At 36.6% G+C, this 21736-nt stretch overlaps 1 protein-coding gene and 1 long non-coding RNA gene across 4 annotated transcripts in view; one reads left to right on the top strand and one right to left on the bottom strand.

Annotated features, from left to right (window-relative positions):
* LOC135090451 (uncharacterized) overlaps positions 1 to 102 on the top strand; it is a 2404-nt gene extending 2302 nt beyond the window's left edge. Inside the window, exon 3 of the long non-coding RNA XR_010261918.1 lies at positions 1 to 102. This exon is cut by the window's left edge and continues 502 nt beyond it. This is a non-coding gene — a long non-coding RNA (uncharacterized LOC135090451).
* Positions 103 to 5855: 5753 nt separating this feature from the next.
* The window catches only part of LOC135090685 (FERM domain-containing protein 5-like), a 40766-nt gene continuing 24885 nt past the window's right edge, over positions 5856 to 21736 (bottom strand). For all 3 annotated transcript variants that reach the window (XM_063987684.1, XM_063987686.1, XM_063987685.1), the window contains one exon: positions 5856 to 21462. In XM_063987684.1, the coding sequence (XP_063843754.1) occupies positions 20981 to 21462 (482 nt within the window). In that variant the 3' untranslated portion in view covers positions 5856 to 20980. The remainder of the gene's footprint in view (positions 21463 to 21736) is intronic.

Here is a 21736-nt window from a genome sequence, read left to right on the forward strand (position 1 = left end):
TAACGAAGTGTCCTGTAGTTTTTCTCTAATTATTAATGATATGTATTCAGGAAAGTGTTTTGTTTGTTAAGGGCATTGTTTTTTTTTTTTTTGTAATAAAAAAAACAACTCTCTCTCTCTCTCTCTCTCTCTCTCTCTCTCTCTCTCTCTCTCTCTCTCTCTCTCTCTCTCTCTCTCTCTCTCTCTATATATATATATATATATATATATATATATATATATATATATAGAGAGAGAGAGAGAGAGAGAGAGAGAGAGAGAGAGAGAGAGAGAGAGAGAGAGAGAGAGAGAGAATATATATATATATATATATATATATATATATATATATATATATATATATATATATATATATATATATATATATATATATATATATATATATATATATATATATATATATATATATATATATACTCTCTCTCTCTCTCTCTCTCTCTCTCTCTCTCTCTCTCTCTCTCTCTCTCTCTCTCTCTCTCTCTCTCTCTCTCTCTCTCTATATATATATATATATATATATATATATATATATATATATATATATATATATATATATATATATATATATATATATATATATATATATATATATATATATATATATATAACCTAAATTCTGCTGTATTTGGAAAGTGGCAGTTTTGCATAATATTTGGAATAATTACATATGTACGATAATTTAATCAGAAGTAAAATAATTTCTACCTGTGTAGTACGACAATATGGCCAAAACAATCTGGCAACGCTGAGCTGCTGCCTGACAATTAAACAGTGTACCGCTTCTATGGGTGGTGTTAGTACGCGTCTGTTTCAACTCCCAGTCTGACAGAATATTATTATATTTTTTTATGTAACTACGCCTACACAGTGGCTGCCAAGGCTTACCCATGAGTTAAACCTTCTTTAGTTGGTAATGAGGAAGGCGTGGGCTCTAGCAGTGGACACCCGAAGGCAACATTGGGTGAAAACAAGAAAAGTTTGGCTGTGAGAAGGTGTTAGACAGCCAGCCATAGTGACGAGGAGGCAGGAACCACCATCACCACCACAGGGAAGGTAAGGTCAGGAAGTGTTAGAATAAATTTAGGTAACTTAGCGTAACTTTTTAATGAATAACTGAACAATCCACGGTTTTAACTCATTTTAACGCATCTCACTTAACCTCCAGCACAATATATCCCTGTGTCAGCCTAGTCTCGTTGCTAAAAACCGTAAAATTTAACTTAATGAAAATGTAAACAACCTGGGTCATCTCTATTTATCAGCCATTCTCTGTCTTATCTGTGAGTGTTTTAAACCAATACCGTCGCAAAGCGGAGCCACATGACCAAGCTTTAATATCCGCTCCTTAGATATACCTGCCATTACTTAGTTTAAGTTTGGCGAGGTTTAAATGAGTGAGAAGGGTTAGTCTTCCCCTCCACTGGCCCCCCACCGCCATTTCGGATAAGGCTCCCCAGCCCCCTCCGGTTCCAATATTATTTTTTATTTCCTAAGTATTTTATTTCGGCTTGTAGCTAAGATTTTATGGTTTGTAAAAATATTTCGTTGTTTTTTAAGTTATTTGAGCGCGTGTGTTGCGTAAAAAGTGGTGATTTTGGCGTTGTTTTTGTGTAAATAAGAGGGCCGTTTTCGGCGTATTTTTTTACGGTCCCAAAACTAAATTTTTTATTTCAGCTTGTACTAGGTTCTTATTGGTTTTAAAAAATAGTTGGTGTTTTTTTAAGTGTGTTGCCGGCCCGCTCAGTGAAATGCGTGCACCGTACACTTGTTTTTATTCGTGTTAAACTTCCAATAATATTGAAAAATTTTTTCGGTAGATTTTTTATTTGTGCTTGTAGCTCACTTTAAATGGTTTTAGAAAATAGTTCGGATTTTTTAAAGTGTTTTCCGTTATGTTTAAGCCAGAATGGGTGGACATTTGAACGATTTTAAATGGGGTGAAGGTTCCAACAGTTTCCAGATACTTCTTTTTAAATATCTTTAATACTACTGCGTTTTGAAATGTGTTGTTATTTGTGGCATTAGTTAAAATGTGTGGCAAGTCTGAATTTATAAAGCATTCCTGTCTAGCTGCGTTTTTTAGAGGGGTCATTTTCAAAATGAAATACGTACGTACGTAAATAACGGTCGCTGTGACGTCATCAACCCCCAGCCGTGACGTCACAAGCCCCCCCCAGCCGTGACGTTATCAGAGTGGTACCTTCCCTAACTCCCTTCCAGTCCCTCCCAGTAAATATTCAGTGTTTTTTTTTTTTTTTCAAGGTATTTCAAGGTGTGTGTGTGTGTGTGTGTGTGTGTTGCCTTATTTTTCGTTGTACAGATGGTGATGCAGTGTGTGATGCTTTGTCTTTCGTTGTACAGATTGTTATACAGTGTGTGTGTGTGTGTGTGTGTGTGTGTGTGTGTGTGTGTGTTGCCTTATCTTTCGTTGTACAGATGGTGATGCAGTGTGTGTGTGTGTGTGTGTGTGTTGCCTTGTCTTACGTTGTACAGATGCTTATGCAGTGTGTGTGTGTGTGTGTGTGTGTTGCCTTGTCTTTCGTTGTACAGATGCTTATTCAGTGTGTGTGTGTGTGTGTGTGTGTTGCCTTGTCTTTCGTTGTACATATGCTTATGCAGTGTGTGTGTGTGTGTGTGTGTGTGTGTGTGTGTGTGTGTTGCCTTGTCTTTCGTTGTACATATGCTTATGCAGTGTGTGTGTGTGTGTGTGTGTGTGTGTGTGTGTGTGTGTGTGTGTGTGTGTGTTGCCTTGTCTTTCGTTGTACATATGCTTATGCAGTGTGTGTGTGTGTGTGTATGTGTGTTGCCTTGTCTTTCGTTGTACGTATGCTTATGCAGTGTGTGTGTGTGTGTGTGTGTGTGTGTGTGTGTGTGTTGCCTTGTCTTTCGTTGTACATATGCTTATGCAGTGTGTGTGTGTGTGTGTGTGTGTGTGTGTGTGTGTGTGTTGCCTTGTCTTTCGTTGTACATATGCTTATGCAGTGTGTGTGTGTGTGTGTGTGTGTGTGTGTGTGTTGCCTTGTCTTTCGTTGTACGTATGCTTATGCAGTGTGTGTGTGTGTGTGTGTGTTGCCTTGTCTTTCGTTGTACATATGCTTATGCAGTGTGTGTGTGTGTGTGTGTGTGTGTGTGTGTGTGTGTGTGTGTGTTGCCTTATCTTTCGTTGTACAGATGGTGATGCAATGTGTGTGTGTGTGTGTGTGTGTGTGTGTGTGTGTGTGTGTGTGTGTGTGTGTGTGTTGCCTTATCTTTCGTTGTACAGATGGTGATGCAGTGTGTGTGTGTGTGTGTGTGTGTGTGTGTGTGTGTGTGTGTGTGTTGCCCTTTCTTTCATTACACATGTGTGTGTGTGTGTGTGTGTGTGTGTGTGTGTGTGTGTGTGTGTGTGTGTTGCTCTGTCTTTTAGTGTACAGATGATGATAAAATATAAATTAAACATAAGCACATAACAAATAAAAAAAAAAAATGACAAAAGAACATTAAATCAACTCAGTCTACCTGCCTCACCCCACACCCCAGCCTACTCCAGGGTGAGTAGTAGTAGTAGTGGTAGTTGTTGTTGTTGATGTGTTTATAAAATTTTTGTTTCCTTAGAGAGAGAGAGAGAGATATGCAGATTTTTCCTTTAATTTTCAGTTTTCTTGTTTTAAATTCACTCAAATATTCTTAAAACATTATAGTCATTAATTAAAAGTAAATAAAACACCTAATTAATTTATTCTTTCATTTCATTCTCTTTTCCTTCCTTTTCTTCATCTTTCTTTCTTTATTTTGCTCTGTTAAATCATCACTAACCTAACCTCACCTAACCTTTACCTACCTTAACCTAACCCAACCTAATCTTGCAGTGAGAGATGGGGAGGAGGATTTAAAAGGACATGTTTGCGTATGTATGTGTGTAGTTGTATATATTTTCCCGCTTCGGACGAGATCATTGACGAATTTTAATTGAGTGGATTTTGTCAAGAAATAGCAAGACTTAGTAGATTTAGTTTAGTGGCGAATGATGGAGGGTAGGGGGTCTTTTCAAGTAAACATTCACAGTATGGGAAGATGAAACTGGGATGGGTATTGTTTTACCTCAACTGCGGACTATACTGTTTTTTTTTTTTTTTTTTTTCTGCCACCATGGTTTAGTACAAGGAGTCACCTAAAAGGTATTGACTATGGTGATAGAAGCAATAAGAGGTCTGCAAAGTCTTTAGGAGAAAGCAAGCAAGGCAAAAGCAGCGGTGCTCTGGTTTGAATGGTGCCGCCACAATGTTATACTGTTGAGTGAGTTTGTTCATCCATATGTATGATTCTCTTCATAAGATATCTTGTAAAGTTTTGTAATTTCACAATCTTTACAAACTCTCACAACTTCCTTTCACCTTCAGTCTGCCCACTTACCACATCCACTTGTCCAAGAAATACAAGACTGGCTGTTTGTCAGTTCGCCACAAGACTCTAGTGGGTGCCCAACCACATTGATATTAGCAGTAATGAACGCGTAGATGCCCTCGCACGTCCCGCGATTACATCCCTAGGCTCATCTCTTCATACCATGAATATTCCTGTCACTGGCTTCAAACATTTCCTTTATGACCGGCAGCAATCCTTCTAGCCATGCCTGACAACCAATAAACTCCGAAATGTCAATATGGAGACTGCACTTGCCAGTCTCCATATTGGACACACATCTCGCACATCCCTACCTAATGTCACATTCTCCATCACCTCCCTGTACAGTCTGTAATGTCCACATCACTGTGCATCATATCCTACTATCATATCTCCGCTATACAACAGCATCCACTCGTGCCTACCCTCACCTGTCTACTTTTTTTTTCCGGAACCCCACTTTATCAGACATTCTGCCTGAATCACGCTGTTTTTCCTTTAGTACTTTAATACCCTTCCATCAACATACCCGCCTCCTCCATCTCCTGTAAAAACCCACTTCTTTTTCTTTATAACTCCCGATCTACTACATTTGCAATAGTGCAATATTACATATATCTTTCGATTAACATAACTTATTTTGCAAGGCTAAATCAAATATGCTAAGTATAAGATGCGTAAAATAAAATGCAGTAAGCAAAATTATTATTGATATTTACAGTAAAATCCCTCTCATCCGGCATTCGAGTATCCAGCAGGTTCAAGTATCCGGCACATTTTTCCCCGAGCCTTAAAATCAATAAAAAATCAATGTGTACTCATAAAATCAATTAAAATTCCCGCACAAGGCATACTTTGTCCCCTCGCCACCAGAGCGCACTGCTTCACGCCACCCACGGCGCACTGCACTGTGTTTACTCAGTGACTCAGTCCCACATGTGCACTGTTTATTGCCTGACGCCTTCATCATGCCTAAAGTTGTAGAAAAGAGGAAGCGTGTTGTGCTTACACTTAAGCAGCTGATCAGATCAGCTGCTGATTAAGATCAGCTGATCTTTGTTATGGTAAGATGCGTGAGTGTAGGTTGGTGATTGTGGACATAATTTCACTTCTATTCAAGTATCTGGCAATATTCAAGTATCTGGCATGTCGGCGGTCCCATTGATGCCGGATAAGAGGGATTTTACTGTATGTATATATATATATATATATATATATATATATATATATATATATATATATATATATATATATATATATATATATATATATATCCTCTATCTACAGTGACATGTGAACACATGATACTACTTTGAGCATCTAGTGAGCAAGACCATCCAGTTTTCTGAAAAATTAATAAATAAATAAATAAGGTTAAAAGAGAAATCAAAACTTATTGCATACTGTGTTCCCAATTATCATTTTCCTTCATAACTGGTAAGAAAATGGTTCAGGACAATGAAAGCATGAAATTAATGTTATTTGTTTAATCAATACATTAGACTGAATCACCCCTAGTGTATCAAGTGTTGGTCTACTACTTCTACATATGGTAAAAAATAAACACTACATCTTCTTAATAGAATACTCTTGACAGAGGAATTATAGCATGATATGAGAATCTCTTTGCTGAGGTTGAGGCTATAGCATTAGCACATTTCTTCCAATTTTAACAGTACCAGATAATGTTTAAATTCACTCTGAAACACCAACAAAATTTCCATCAATAGGATCACCATTGGTCTGTGCCTTAGGAGAATGTATTGGGGACAGCAATATCCAAAGTAAATGTTACAGGAGGTGAACTCTAAAAACCACACAAAAGATGGAATCCTGGAAAAGTAAAGTTAGTTATATTAAGAATAAAAGTAATTAATCCATTCAGATACTTTAAAGGATAATTAGAGGTTAACAATTTGTGAAGATCTCTCACTCTCCAAGGCCCATAATAACAGCCTTCTGTGTTTTCTTGTGCTTTCCAATAACACTTTAATGCATTGCCTGAACCTGTCCAACAGCAAGCAAAGACAGAGGTAATATTTTTTCCACAATAAAATGTCAAATTACCCCACGTATGGCTTACATCAAGATAAAGAATTAATTCCTTTGGGTACCTTTCTGCCATCATGAGCTGAAAATAATAACAGTAGAATGGCAGCCCCTGAACCCAGAATGCACAGCGTGTAAGAACATAGAATTCTGCAAAAGGCCAGTTGGCTTGCACAAGGCAGGTCCTGCTGACACAGTAACATGATTTTTCCTCCTCCATAAATCTACATATTCTTACTTAACATAAAATTAAGAGTGAGGAAGTTGACACATGTACAGCACATAGAATTTATGAATGGTCTGTATACTTAGATAAATCAAAGATAGAATATGTAATCGTTGCATTTCTACAAAACATTTTTCCCTCAGTATAGTATTAGTATTAAATACCAACATCTTGGCTATAAAAATTTGAATACATTGGACCCCCATTCAAAACTTGCATTTTTCAAAAGGACAGTGAACACTTGCAATTGAATAACTTGGTGCAGAGACAGGCTGGGCCATTTTTTTTTTTTTTTTTTTTTCTCTTAAACTAAATATTTCAGTGAGTCTTAAAACCTAAATATTTTAAGTAAGTAAAATTTCCATCCCCTACAAAAAAAAAAAACTCAGGAGGATCAGGCCAGCTAGACAACAAGGGGACAGCCATATCTGTATTCAACTGACTCAAGTGTTCAAAGGTTGATGTGATTGTGATTATTTTAAGGTATTATTAGGGTTGAGGTTTAAGAATTTCTACAAAGAGGACATTAACTGTGCGTGTTTGGTTGTGGGTTTAAACTGTAGAGGAAACCTCCAGCATCCAATTTTTCTGTATTGGATCTTATTTGGTGGCCAGAAAAAGCTGAATTATCCATACTGAACACATTAGAAAAAAAAAAAAATTCACACTTCCCTGTCCTTGATCCATCCCACCTGCCTCATATGTACACAACTCATTCTACTCATCAGCAACTTATTCCCATTAATCAGTGCTATCACGGTCTCTGTACATCTTGCACCAATTCTGCCACTCGTTCTGCATCTTTATGTACTTGTATTTACGATGGGGTGCAATACCAATATTTTGGGCAAAACTGTCTCCACCCTCTTCCTTTGTGTTTAAATTACCCTTCAGTCTCAGCTTCACCCACCTGACCACCACTTTCTGTTTTTGGATCTATTTACACTTTTTTTTGTTTTCTCTATCCTGATATACATATACTTCTGGTTACAATACTGTTGCTTAGAAATAACTTTTTTTTTTTTTTGTTATTTTTACTTGTACATGACTTTGTTCAATTCTTATAAATAAAAAAAAAAATGACCATGCATATGGATGTATTGCTATTTTAATTTGTATTCTGCATAATCCTATATAAGTAACTATACAATATATACACTATATATAAATACTATATTCAAATATAGCAGACTATAACTTCTACTTTAAACTTGTAGTTAGTCAGGAGGTAGGGCCAAGTATCTCTGCACCTGTGATAATTATAGCTGCACCTTTAAGCCAGACCAAGCTAGATTAGCTGCAGAATTGTCTGTTATCAATTCTAACTGTAAACTTACTGGAATGATACACAGATCTACATACACACTGGTCCCTCACAAATGTTAATGTAAACATCACTAAAATTACTTGATGCTAAATAACCTAAAGAGCAAATGTTTTAATATGTATTCTTAATCTGTCAACTGACAGATATTGAGACCTCAGTCTTGTATGGAGAGTGGCTTTGGTCAAATTTGGGATAATTTCTTTTTATAGTGTAAGTAGATACCCAAATCTGAGGAAGTAAATAAGTTTTTATTTGTATGTGATCATGAAAGTGAGGCAATGTTAATGCTGAAGGAGTCATGGAGAAATGGACTTGGTGGAGACAGCATCTGATGATATGTACATTCAAAAATGTAAAATTATTTGAGTGTTAAGGTGACAAAGTGCTGAGGTGATGTGAAGAGTTCAGTCACTGGAGAAGTGAAGTACAGAGTCAAAACAAAATCAGTGGCCAGTAAGCTCAGTAACTGATTTTATCTTATTTATTTGCAGGTCATTGTTATTATGCCTGCTGCTTGGAATCTCCAAACTTATATTTTTCATGATAAAGACCCCAATGGCACTCTCTCTCTCTCTCTCTCTCTCTCTCTCTCTCTCTCTCTCTCTCTCTCTCTCTCTCTCTCTCTCTCTCTCTCTCTCTCTCTCTCTCTCTCTCTCTCTCTCTCTCTCTCTCTCTCTCTCTCTCTCTCTCTCTCTCTCTCTCTCTCCAGCCTAACAATGCACTGTGTGTGTGTGTGTGTGTGTGTGTGTGTGTGTGTGTGTGTGTGTGTGTGTGTGTGTGTGTTCACACACACATGTGTGTGCAGAGTGAACATGGAGTCAAATGGTTCATGCATGACAGCAGTGATATGTGGCCTCTTGTGTTGTCCTTGCCCAATTTAGTGCTATGGATATCATTTATATATGTATAATTATGCAACAAATTGCCAGTCTTTAATGATGAGTCACTGTAATTTAATGATTGTGGATTTGTGAGAGGTCAGTGAATATTTATCCAATTAGAGAAAAGAAAATGTGAATAACAATCATAAGTCAATTGGGTATGCACCAACCTAGAGGACCAATGATCATGTCAAGTCTGATTTAACAAGATGCAGCTGCTCAGCATAAATTAAGCTGTAACTTTTCATAGAAAATGCAACTCTGAATATAGATTTACTTGAGAAAAATTACCATTTTGTAATGGCCAGAAATTCACCAACAAGCAAAGTCCTGCAATGAAGCACTGGACACAAGTACACTTCATAGACAAATCTAAAACCTACTGGCATTAACAGCAAGTTTATTTTTCTCATCTAAGAAGCAAAGCTTTCCTTCACCCACCCTTCACACCTACTAAAACACAAGCTTATCTGCAGCTACAATACATGCACCTGCAAGGGATCTTTGGCTAGAGCTTGTTTACACTCCTGACTTTTTTTCTATTAATTATTTGCATATTTGGGACTGAAAGGTTTTGTAATTTTCATTGTATGGAGATTTAGGGTTTAGCAAGAATCCACAGTGCTAATGGCTCTTTCCTTAACTGTTCTCTCAAATGTAAGGGCATCACACAAACGCATTTAAAAAAAATAAGCCCCTATTACATGTATTTGCTTCTCAAAAATCAAATTATCAGAAACTATAACATGTTCAAATTCTTTAAAGTTTATATAAGTAATTATCTTTAAAGTATACATAAATAACTATCTTTAAAGTTTTAAAGTGCTGCCACTGATGTAGGGAGTCAAAAAATTCATAATAGTTATGTCTGGCTTGCTGGGTATTTTGTGCTTTCTGTGACTGTAGAGCAGACATTGGATCTGTGATAAAAATGCATTTTTGAATACTGCCTGCTCATGGAATTTCATCAGCAAAAACCTCTTAAACAAAGCTGCAAAAGACTGAACTTTTCTCTGGAGAGAACTCTGCTGTCTGCTTTCTTGTTGAGCCAAACATTTCTACAAAGCTGACAAAGTTCTCTTGCTGTGTCACCTTTTCATCAAGCTTTTGCCTGTCACTGTTCAATACACTTCACTACTCCCTTGGTATTTACCATAATAAGATGGCCAGAAAGCTTTAAGTGGATGGTCCCTAACTAGGGAACAAAGAAATTGAACATGAAAGATTACCAATGAACCTGGATCTGCAAACTGGTTGGATTACTCACAAAACACTAAACCAAAACTTAGTTAATGAGCTGATCTGCCATCAGCACATATATTTCTTGCCCTTCAGACATTAGCATTAAAGAATACAAGAATTCTGGATGTGCCTATTGGCCCTCATTGTAGCTCCTGTAATAGGAACTAAGGCTCACATTACATGAGCAATTTTTTCCCTGTATGACAAATGCTTACAGTTTAGAAGTTAATGAAGTGAAATAAGGCAATTTGTATGGTGCCCACATTCTTGAATACTGTAGAAGTGTATGGAGTACTTCAAACAGAAAATTTTTTACCCGTGCAATAATGGTGGTTCATTTATAGCTGTCATTTTCCTGTAAATTCTCTACACTATTGAACTGTAGGGGAAGTAATGCTCATGTGAAGCTGTGCCTCCTGGACATCTTGACACCCTTTGACATGGCAATTCTAGAGAAAAAAAATATTCGTTTGAAATGAGCCAAAGAGGAGGGAGTTATTAGTTGAAAGGTTGGAGGAAGGAGTAGATCAAGAGTGTGACCCACTCACCACTAATTGCATGCAGTTTTATAGGTAAATATATTTCCATACTTATTACTGATCTTAACATGACTGAAAATGTTAAGGCTAGAGGGCTGGGAACTCCCCCCCCCTTCAAAGAATATTATTCTTCTCATAAGAGCATATGAAGCTTTTCTTTTACATTGTTCAATTTTAAAAGCTTAATGCTCATTTTATGGCTGGTGTTAGTCTACTTCCTTGAGTGGCACTTTACTGCATGCACCACATTTGTCAGTAGATAAGACACACTTCCATGTGCCTATATTTATTTGTCTTGGCAAGAAGGTGGAAAGTTTCTGCCTTCCATAAGATGAATAGTACTTTTCTTTCACAAATTTCCTATGAGTTGGAATTGTTTCTAAATTTTATAAATTCTTGATCAAATGGTTACAGAAGGGATTTAATGTTTACTGCCATTACATTGTAAAAAAAAACTATACAATTGGTATCATTAGTAAATTACTTCTACTCCTATTTTCTTTCTGGGAATGGCCTTCAAACAGGCTTATCCTGTTTTTTTTTTTTATTTTGTTTTATTTATTTATTTTATTTTTTGGGGGGGGAGTGGAGGGGGGGCAGGAAGGGGTCCTTGACTGATCCCCCTCAGGAGAGAGAGAGAGAGAGAGAGAGAGAGAGAGAGAGAGAGAGAGAGAGAGAGAGAGAGAGAGAGAGAGAGAGAGAGAGAGAGAGAGAGAGAGAGAGAGAGAGCGCCACTACAGCTAGATCACTCCCAGGAAGGTACATATGGGGGCATTGTGAGGGATGCTGCAACTCTGCCTCTGACCCTTCTCATGTCTTCTCTGGCTGTTTCCTTTTGAGTCTCAATAATGCAGTGCAGTTGCTGCCTGCACTCTAAAAACAACCTTTCTTACTATTAACACACATTACAAACATCTCCACATTCAATACCAAAATTATATTTATGGCAAGTATAGGTAAAACAGCCTTGGATTCCCCATCAGGGGAGAGGACCATAGATGTCCCCAGTCCAGGCTGTCCAGTCACTGACCCTAAGTTACCTTGATCCCTCCTCTAGCTTTCTTTATGAACTTCTGTAATATTTATGGTCTTGGATCTAGCTTCCACTCTGTGGAATATCACTACATCTTTCTCTCAGTAAAACCCAGTTGTCTGAGGCCATAGACAGGAGACTTTTTTTTGTTCCCTCTTACTTTCTCTGTCCTCAGTATCAATACAGAGATGGCTGCTATGTCTATGTGCATGATGATATAGCTTGCCCATGTTCCCACACTGTTAAGATTTCAGAATTTTCACTTTGTTGTAATTCTCATACTAAATTAATCTGTGCTGAGTATCTCTCACCCGACTCTTCCTTCTGTGTGAAATTCCTTGACTATTTGACTTTCAAAATGGAGCACATTCTCTCTTTCCCCTTACTTAAATCTCCATACATGGAGATATCAAAGTTCACTATCAGCTTTGGCTATCATTTTCTTTCAGTGGCAAACCTGGTGAACAAGCTTTCAACTTTGCTGTTATAAATGATTTAGAGTAATTAATACAGCATCCTACCCACATTTCTGACTTCCTTGGAAATGTGCCTAACATTCTTGATCTTTTCCTAACCTCTAACTATTCAGCATACAGTATTCCATCAAATTGTGTAAACCCAGCTTTTGTTTATAACACTATCTTGTATGTAACATGACATCACTTGTGGAGCAGCGAAAAAAAAATACATGGGCCTGGCAAAAGATCAATATCACAGCTTGCTCATCACTCCTCACTTCCTGCCGCCACACAGCCATGACCTGATCAACAACCAAGATGCCACACCACTGTCAGTCAGGACTACTGGACCTCAACCAGCCAGTACCTATCAAATACATCAACAGACTTTAATCCTCTGTTTGAAGACTCTTACCAGAGGGACTTACACATACATGTATGAAGTACTGCTCCTATGTATGAGAAATTCAACTGCCCTGTTTGCAAAATTCAAACAGGGCAGAGTCAAAAGCTTTTTGTTTCCTTAATACTTCCCCTCAAACAGACTGTCTTGATTCTTTCACTCACAGTGGCATTGCTGCATCTCTATATTTATTGTTTTTCCATGGTTACTGCTCTTCCAAACTTGCTAATTTCATGCCTTCCCCCTCCTGCAGCCACACTACACAACACTTTCTACTTAACCTTATCTCTATTCTGTCCATCTTACTAATGCAAGAGTTACTTAGTGACTTCACTCATTTATCAAGACACCTCAAAAAATAATCTAGTCTTCCTCTCAGATACTCACTCCTAGTTCTTTTCAAGAAATAACATGATGAGCAAGCTTATTAATTTTCTTATATTTTGCTGCTCTCCCTAATACATAAAAAAATAAATAAATAAATAGATAAATAAATAATAATAATAATAATAATAATAACAATGATAATAATAATAATAATAATAATAATAATAATAATAATAATAATAATAATAAAATAAAATATAGTAAAATAAAATAAAATAATTTCCTCTGGTTTGCACACTGTAATATATTGCAAGTTTTTTTTTTTTTTTTTTTTTTTTTTTTTTTTTTTTTTTTTTGAGTTAAATTTCCCTATAAGCATACCATCAGTTTACTGGCTTGACAATCACCACAACAGAGTGGAGACTTCCAGTGCAGTCATTACTGGCAGTTTTACATTTGGTACTCAGCCTCTCATTTAGTAATACCACCTTATTCTTTTCAATATTGCACATTACTGTGAATACAGTTACTGTGCTCAGTGGACTGCAGTTCATTGCAGCCCATCCCAGATCCCTTGGCCATATGCCATCAGCATTTTGTGCCCAACCTCTCATTCAGTAATATGGCTACACTAGATGCAGTTTTTTTAAGTTAATCAATTTATTTACTTTATTTTATTTTTTTACTATCTAATGTGCCAGTAAATGTGATATATAAAAGTGTAAATTCTTTGAAATAGCTGTAAATTCCAGAGAAAAATAAAATACAAATTCATTTTCTAAAGAAAGACAATCTATAATACACACAGTAGAAGTTACTGAAGTCTATTGATAGGTAATTTCTTTCCATTTCTTAGACTCTCCTCTTTAGCTATCCATAGCAAAATCATTTTTGTTTTCACATTATCTCACCTATTGACAGCAGTGGGTGAATGCAGGCACAGACAATCAGTGTTTAATTTAATGTGTCAGATGCAACATCATTTTTTTTGTGTACATTATGCGTGTTTGTCAAAACTGAGCATTGCATTGATATGTGATTATGTTAATTTACAAAATTAAATGCACAATAACCAGTCAAGTATATGATATTCATAAGGGTGCCTTGTTTATCCGAGTTGTAGCTTACCTCTCATTACCAAGTTGATAAAACCACTTCTACCTGTGCAATTCCCTCCCTCCCCCTCCCCCAAAATAAATAAACTAATAAAAAATAATAACAATAATAAATATTAATATGAGTAAATAAATAAATGAGAATACTAACAAACCTCAGAAGATAATCTTACACCCATCATAATACATTAAGCACAGATCATCAGCATTTGCATTCAAGCCATGACAAGTCAATTGGTGTCTTACTAAATATGACAATTTTTGAGAAAAGAGAAAAGCCATTAATTTGAGTGTCCAGACAGGAGTTAATTTCCTAGCTGCTCCCTTGCACAGCTACTCTTTAGACTTTCAAAACGCAAGATCTTACACTTACATTGTATGTAAATGTATTATAACTAACAAGGGTTGTAATCTATCCTATTGTTGTCAGTTGTCAAATAAACTAACAAAAGAAGAACAAGCAGCTTATTTTAAACATGGCATCATACAACCTCAATGTTGCAGTGCCTCAAATTGATAAATGACTTCTTATTTAAGACAATCCCAGGGTTTGTCTGTATGTTTTAGTAATAATCTTTTTGTTTTTTGTAATGCTTAGGACACAATCCAATGAGGGGCACTTGCAGCTTGCAATATATGGAGTAACAATTTGTGAAGAAAATTTAAGTAGGCCTGACTACACAAGGCTTGCTAATTTGTCACTTTTTGGTATGATAGCAGATCCAAATTGAGACTGGGCCCAAAGCAAAATTAATATTGTTATCATGATTTCAGTAATGTTAGGACCAATAAATTTGCAGTAAGATGTATTTATAAAAGTTGCAAGAGGTTAAAGAAATAGAGGAGAGTGGCTTTTACAGACTGCCATGAAAGGCTTTATAGGCCAATCAATTTTGTTCTCTAATTGATATGGTTTGTCTAATTTTTTCACATGTTAGCAAAGTGTTTGATTAAATTTAAAAAATTCAATACCCAAAAGGCTATAGTGATGGCATGGATCTCTGCATCACAAGTGTGTTTCTTGTCAGTGTCAGTAAGACTACAACTCTTACTAAAATACTGATGAAATGGATTTGCTGACAATTAAGTACAGTACAGTAGCTGTACAGTAGCTGTACATTAGGGGGTTTCTTTTTTGACCCTCTACTGTTTTCACACAACTTGTATGCTTAATTTCACTTAGAATAAAAAATGCCTTAGAATATTTGACCAAATCAATACTGCTTCTGCTTTCATGCATGGAATGTTTTGACCCATGCATAGCCATGTATGAAATATCTTTCACCACAATACAAGTTATGAGAGGTTAAGCACAGAGCACATGAGTGCTTATACCAGTCTGGAAATAATGAATGACTACAGGACTCTCATTCCAAAACACAACAGTGTATGGCACATGTTGGTCACTTAAAAGCTAGTCCAGGAGTTATCTTCCTTATTATTAATATATATGTATATATATATATATATTTATTTTTTTTTGTGCCATTTGCATTAGAATACTTGATACCCATGTAATGAAAGTAAGGAGGCTTATTGTACAAAGACAGCACTAGTACATGGAACTAGCAAATCTTCACAAACCTGGTATGCCTGTACTGTATCTAAATCAAGAATACATACAATAGTTTACTTAATTCTGAATGAAGTCATGCAAACTTGATAACGGTAATAATAATAAGTTGTATATATTTAGCAGACATACTTATGAAGGGGATTAATAGAGACAAGGTGCCCACATACACATCACTTGTCTATCACACACATTAATGCTTCCAGACTATAGAGCTTGCTGAAAAGATTCACCACCCTGGTGAAAGCACCTGTAGTTATGGTCATGGGGACAGAAGGTTGCATTATCTACTTACCAGTCTTCTCTGAAACTGTGCATGTGGTTCATATCCCTATTAGTAATATATACATTAACAAAATGGCTGCCTGTAGCAGCATTTATTATTTGAAACTCAAAACTGAGCATAACTTGGTATTCGTCACAAATCCTTATATGTATATATATATATATATATATATATATATATATATATATATATATATATATATATGGTAAGTATTTTTGAAGTGTAGCACAATGCACAGTTTTGGACAGTATTGATGAGCAGGCTGATACAGTGTGATAATGCAATCTTCAATCTCTATGACTGCAACCATAGACCTTACGGCAAATTTTGTTTTTTGAGGATGACAAGAGACAAAATTTTGCTGCCTGCATGACATCATGACGGCCTCGATGCTCTTGCCTAGAGCTGGCATTAGTTGCTTATGAGCATCCACCAAGGCTTTGTTATTCCTGCTGTGCGCAAGCCTGCTTTAATTTATGATTAGGGCTGGGATTTATGGCTGTACTGTTTTAATATGAGCTCTACCAGTCAAAGCCACACAAACAAGTTAACCCATATCTCTGTAGGAGACTGGTAAAAAAAATAGAGTTGATTTGGTCTTGTAAAGTCAACAATACAGCAGTGGTAAGAACATCTTAGGAAGAAAAACAGGTAGTGGTTTCCTGCCCATGCCTAGAAAAGCCTCTGGCCATCCCAGAAAGACTTCTGTGAGGATTGTGAATGTGGTGAAGTGTTCATTGCATCTGTCCTGTGTTTGACAGGGAAACAAGATAAGAAAGCAAATACTAAGGCCCTTATGAGAGCTACTATTTTATTTACTGTTTACTATGATATGCACATCATGGTCACCATGTCAACTTTGTTAGACCAACCAATACACTTCCTTGTTGTTGTGGCATGCTGCCTTTACACCAATTATCTGACCCACCTTACTTGTATGGTTTTGACACTGATAGAGGCCATATGAAAGCAGCAAAGTCACAAAACCCAGTTATAAACACATGAATTCAAGCAGCCTTACATGCAGCATGCATAACACAGAACCAGCCTTGGTAGATGCCTGCAAGCAACTAGAGTGCTGGCTAGCTATAAGCTAGCTGTGTCATTATGCAGGTGCTAAAACTCTATTTAATATATTACCCTTGAGAATTCAATTAACAAAATTTGCCATAATGTTTTAGCAATATCACTATGGTGCTAAATCTGTTTGTCATGCATTGTAAATTAAAATGCATCTTGCACCCTAGGACTCTAGGGGAGAGGGAGAACAAATCCTTATGGAGCACACTTACACATCTACCTAGGACCCATTAGCAGAACTGGATTACCCCACCAATGTCACTGACATATCTCCTTTTCATATATCTATTCCAATGTGAGTGATACCAAGGGGACTTCAAAGCTGTGTCCCATTCAAGCCTTCACAATTGCTTTATCCCTCTTCCATGCTTCAGACATTTTTCTTGCCATTCTTGCATCTGCACTAATTGGAAAAGAAATCATCACGGTTGACAAAACCCAACACTAATATTATAATTTAATTTGGCTTATCAACCTTAAGATTGATATGGTAAAAGGAGCACGAATGGAAATTCTTCCTTGTAAGTGTCAGAATTAAAATGTGATTGGTAGTAACTGCCACCAAGGGCTCGTAGAAACCTGGAAAGTTGTACAGTACTTTCTAACCCCACTCTTGATATCACTTGCTTCTTGGTAAACTGCTGGTATTTTAGTAGTTTATTCCATGCTGTGTTGATGTTCTATATTTACATCATATTTTCCACACCAGGCATCACATAACACCTTTTTCCTCAGCCTCCAATTAAGTGCATGGCAGGAAGCTTGGATTCTTAAGATGTTGCCACCTTTATTCAGTGCATAGAAATAATATATGCATATATTGAACAGCTGTCTCTAATTCTCTTAATCTCATTTTGCAGTTATTCAATCCTTCACCTAAAGCTTAACCATGTTTGTTTTTCCCATAGAGTTCAGCTAGATAGGAACCCACTTTGCAAATGCCAGCAATTTAGCAAAGAGCAAGTGATATCAAAATTGGAGGGGAGCACTGGGTAACATTACATCTTTTCACTACCTCCAGGTGCTACTTACTAACAATTGCTTTTAACATTTGACACCTGTGAGGAAGAATAATTTCCATTTACTATAATAACCTATATGTTGATATGCCAAAATAAAACTGTAGCTCTATTGGGGTTTGTAGTGTGTTTAATTTCTTTTGTCGTGACTGTAACACTTCACGTAATCCATCCATTCCATTTGTCTTCCCCCACAGCCTTATACCTTTCACATCCAATCCAGTTATCTTTTTGCACCTACTACCTTCTTCCTCTATAGCTGCAATGCATATGCACGCCTCTTCAGTTGTAGCCTTTCATATGTGTTCACAAATCACATCCTTTCCTCATCCCAATACAGCACTCTTTCCATACTTCAAGCCTCTTCTTATGTCCCACCATAGCACTTCTAAAATAAATGACATTATTCTATCTCTGTTTTGCTGCATCCTAAGTATCTTTCAATCTACCTTCTTTTGCTTAACTCACGCCTTCAAAACTTTTCTCTCTAACCTGCCGTTCCACCTCCCCCTCCAAATGCTTTTACATCGAACAATCTTCCTATTACATTTTTGACAACCCTTCTTTCCAGCTCTTTCACATATGGATATTTACAAATATCCTCCTTAACCCCTAAGCGACGGGCATTTGGTGCAGAAACCTCTTCTCAAAATGGGGGGGGGTTTTAAGAGAAAAATCACTATTATTCTTTGAGTTATATTTTCTTAAATACAGATCCAGAATTGCTTATCCTTCTCCTTTCTAATAGTGTTTTTGTCTGAATCATTGTTATTTTAGTTCAGGCAACAGTAAAGATTGAATAACAATTTATTATCATCCACTCCATAAGGGTGGTGGCTGCTGTGTGTTCATTATGCTGGATACAGCACTGGCTACAGCTCACATGTCCACAGCTCCTGTCTTGTCTTTTCCTTTCTGTCCCTCATTGCTCTCCCCACATCTCAAAAGGAATCTTCTTCCTCTATGCCCAAAAGTTCCATATATGCAATTCCCTGTCTAACAGCACTTGCTGGAAGTGGACAAAACTGGCTTGTGTTTATGCTTAGCCATGCATCAAGAAGAGGGTATATCACCTCCCTCCTTGATCCTTGTTTTGTATGGACTACCAGACGTAAAGCTGCGCATAAAAGAATTGGGGAGCAGCTTTGTAAGTGTTGCCATGTAATGTTCAAAACATTTCTCTCCTGCTTCTATTTCATTTTAGGCAAGAAAATCATCTGACACATACTTGCGTCACCCATTGGAGCCTTCAGACGTGCACCACTGTGTCACCTGTCGCTTGGGGGTCAAAGATCACCAGAAGAGTTATGCTTTCAACTTCTGTCAGTTAAATGTACTCTCTTGTACCCTTACAATGCATTACACTCGTGCACATTCACTGAGGCGATCAACAAAATTCAGGGAGCAATTTATCTCCCATATCCCTCTGCACCTTGTCTCATCATAGGGAGACCAGAACAAATACAATAATGGTAATAATAATAATAATAATAATAATAATAGTAGTAATAATAATAATAATAATAATAATAATAATAATAATAATAATAATAATAATAACAATAATTTCCCTACATTCCCTGTTTGCACTGTTCAGAAAACCAGGTGTTTCACCACTACACAGGTTAATGACTACTCCTACAGGCTCCATTTTCTGGCAAACTCAGATCATGTCTTTATGGTTCAATCAGTGATGCCTAAAGTAATATATGAACTCTTCCCACAAGTGCTAAAATAAGACATTCCACTATTTTCTAGTAACAAAATAATGACAGTTAATTAATATTTCATAAAAGAAATGGAAAGAATATTTAAGAAATTATAACTAATTAAATCTAATGAAATTAAAACCCTTCAAAACCTGAGAAAAAAAACATAAGGCAACCATTTAATTAAAAATAAATAAATAAATAAATAAATGAATAAATAAACAATAATTAATTGAAAAAAACAGGAATATTTCACATCACAAATCTTGCTTCATTATCTAAGTTCTCCCCATTTACTTTTGTCCACTAAGCAATTTTCTTGCCCATTAAATGTTGGTTCAAAGCATTAGTAATGTGTAAAACATAATTCAGATACACCTCACCTATATCACCAATTTTCAGTGTAAATAAGCATTAAAAGCAGCATAAAGAGACAAACAGTTGATGTTAGGCAAAGGAAGACTTGCATACCCTCCACACTTAAGAGTAAATTGGCCAACCATTTACATATTTGCACCTAATCCAGTAAAAAATCCCATTTCTAAGTGCACCTAAATATTGAGTTCCAGATCATGAGGCTTAACCTATACAGTATGAAGTGGGAGAATCCCCAGACCCCACCATTAACAAAGCATGTGCTCCCACAGGGGCATCTGCATAGGAATATAAAAGTAGTTACAGATGAAAGGGTATTCCTTGAGATATTTTACAATGATGTCTTAGTGTCATGTATTACAATATGACACAATGAGTGCTCAATTGACCTTTCCTTTGTATGTCCATCTCCCCACCCACCCAAGTTAAAAAAAACCCATGGATGCTCCTGTAGTCAAATGTGTCGTAACACACTATGTTTTGTCTTGGTCAGTCACTCAAATCTTACATACTTTGGCCACTTTGTTATGCTTCCTATAATTGCTATCACTACTACTACTTAATAAAAAGTACTTATATCATCTTCTGGGCTTTCCCATTGTAAAAGCTCGACCTTATGTCTTTTGTTACATTCCATTTCACTACATACACATCCATGCACCCATTTGCATACGTATGTGAATTATTATTCTACATAAAAGTAATTGTCTTTGTAAATTCCTTGTCATCACCATTTCCCACACTGCTTTCCTAAACAATAACTGTGACTGGTCCCATTCCCAAATATTCTTCTCCAAAATCCAAACTTACCTGAGACACATCCAAAATCCCTTCAAACCACTGTAGAAAATTTGCAACAACCAGTGCAGCACTACATGTGCATTACCATCACATAATAGGGCATCTAGAAAATTTAGAACCTACTTAACATATTAAGCTAATAAATGAAGTTAGTCTAGGTTTCTACACCCAACCAAGTTTTTATACACTTAACAATTGGTTGATAATACTGTATTCTCAGGAGCATCATTTCCCTAGAGGAACGAACTCCCTGTAGTAGACTGGACTCACTCTCAAACACAATTATAACTGAGCAAGTGAGAATGAAAACCACAAAAATAAATGCTACAAGAAAAACTCTTAGAAACGTCTTAAAACTAAGCTTATTTATCCTCTCTTTAAAAAGTTTCTGAACCTCCCTATGAGCAAGATCTGATGGGAGGGATACCTTCAGTCTCTCCTTCTCGACTGGAACCAAACTGCTTCTTCTGGGACTGGAGGGGCAGGTATCCTCTTTGTCCTTGAGGGCGAGCCGGGAGTCACTGTGGTTGTTGGGAGGTCCCAGGGTCTCGGTTGAAGACGTGTCACCAAACTCACTAGTGTGGCCCCGCCCACTATAGTCATAATAAAGCTGTTGTTGGAGAACTGTGTCATCCCCTGAAAGTTTGATGATTAATAGAATGAGAACTGTTACCATGTCAATGCCTGAGCCACTGTGGTCTGCCATTACTCACTTCTGAAATCTGTATCATCACTGTACACAATTCCTGCCTATGCTCATGAGTCAGTGTTTAAACAAATTATGACATTGCATTAAGATAAATCTCAACATCATGGTGACAACAAAAAATCAATTTCAAAAAGTAAATTAATTAATACAATAAAAAGTCAAGGACACAGTCATGATATACTGGAAAATCAGTGCTTCTTA

The sequence above is a fragment of the Scylla paramamosain genome, chromosome 35, assembly GCF_035594125.1.
Source record: "Scylla paramamosain isolate STU-SP2022 chromosome 35, ASM3559412v1, whole genome shotgun sequence".
NCBI classification, from domain to species: domain Eukaryota; kingdom Metazoa; phylum Arthropoda; class Malacostraca; order Decapoda; family Portunidae; genus Scylla; species Scylla paramamosain.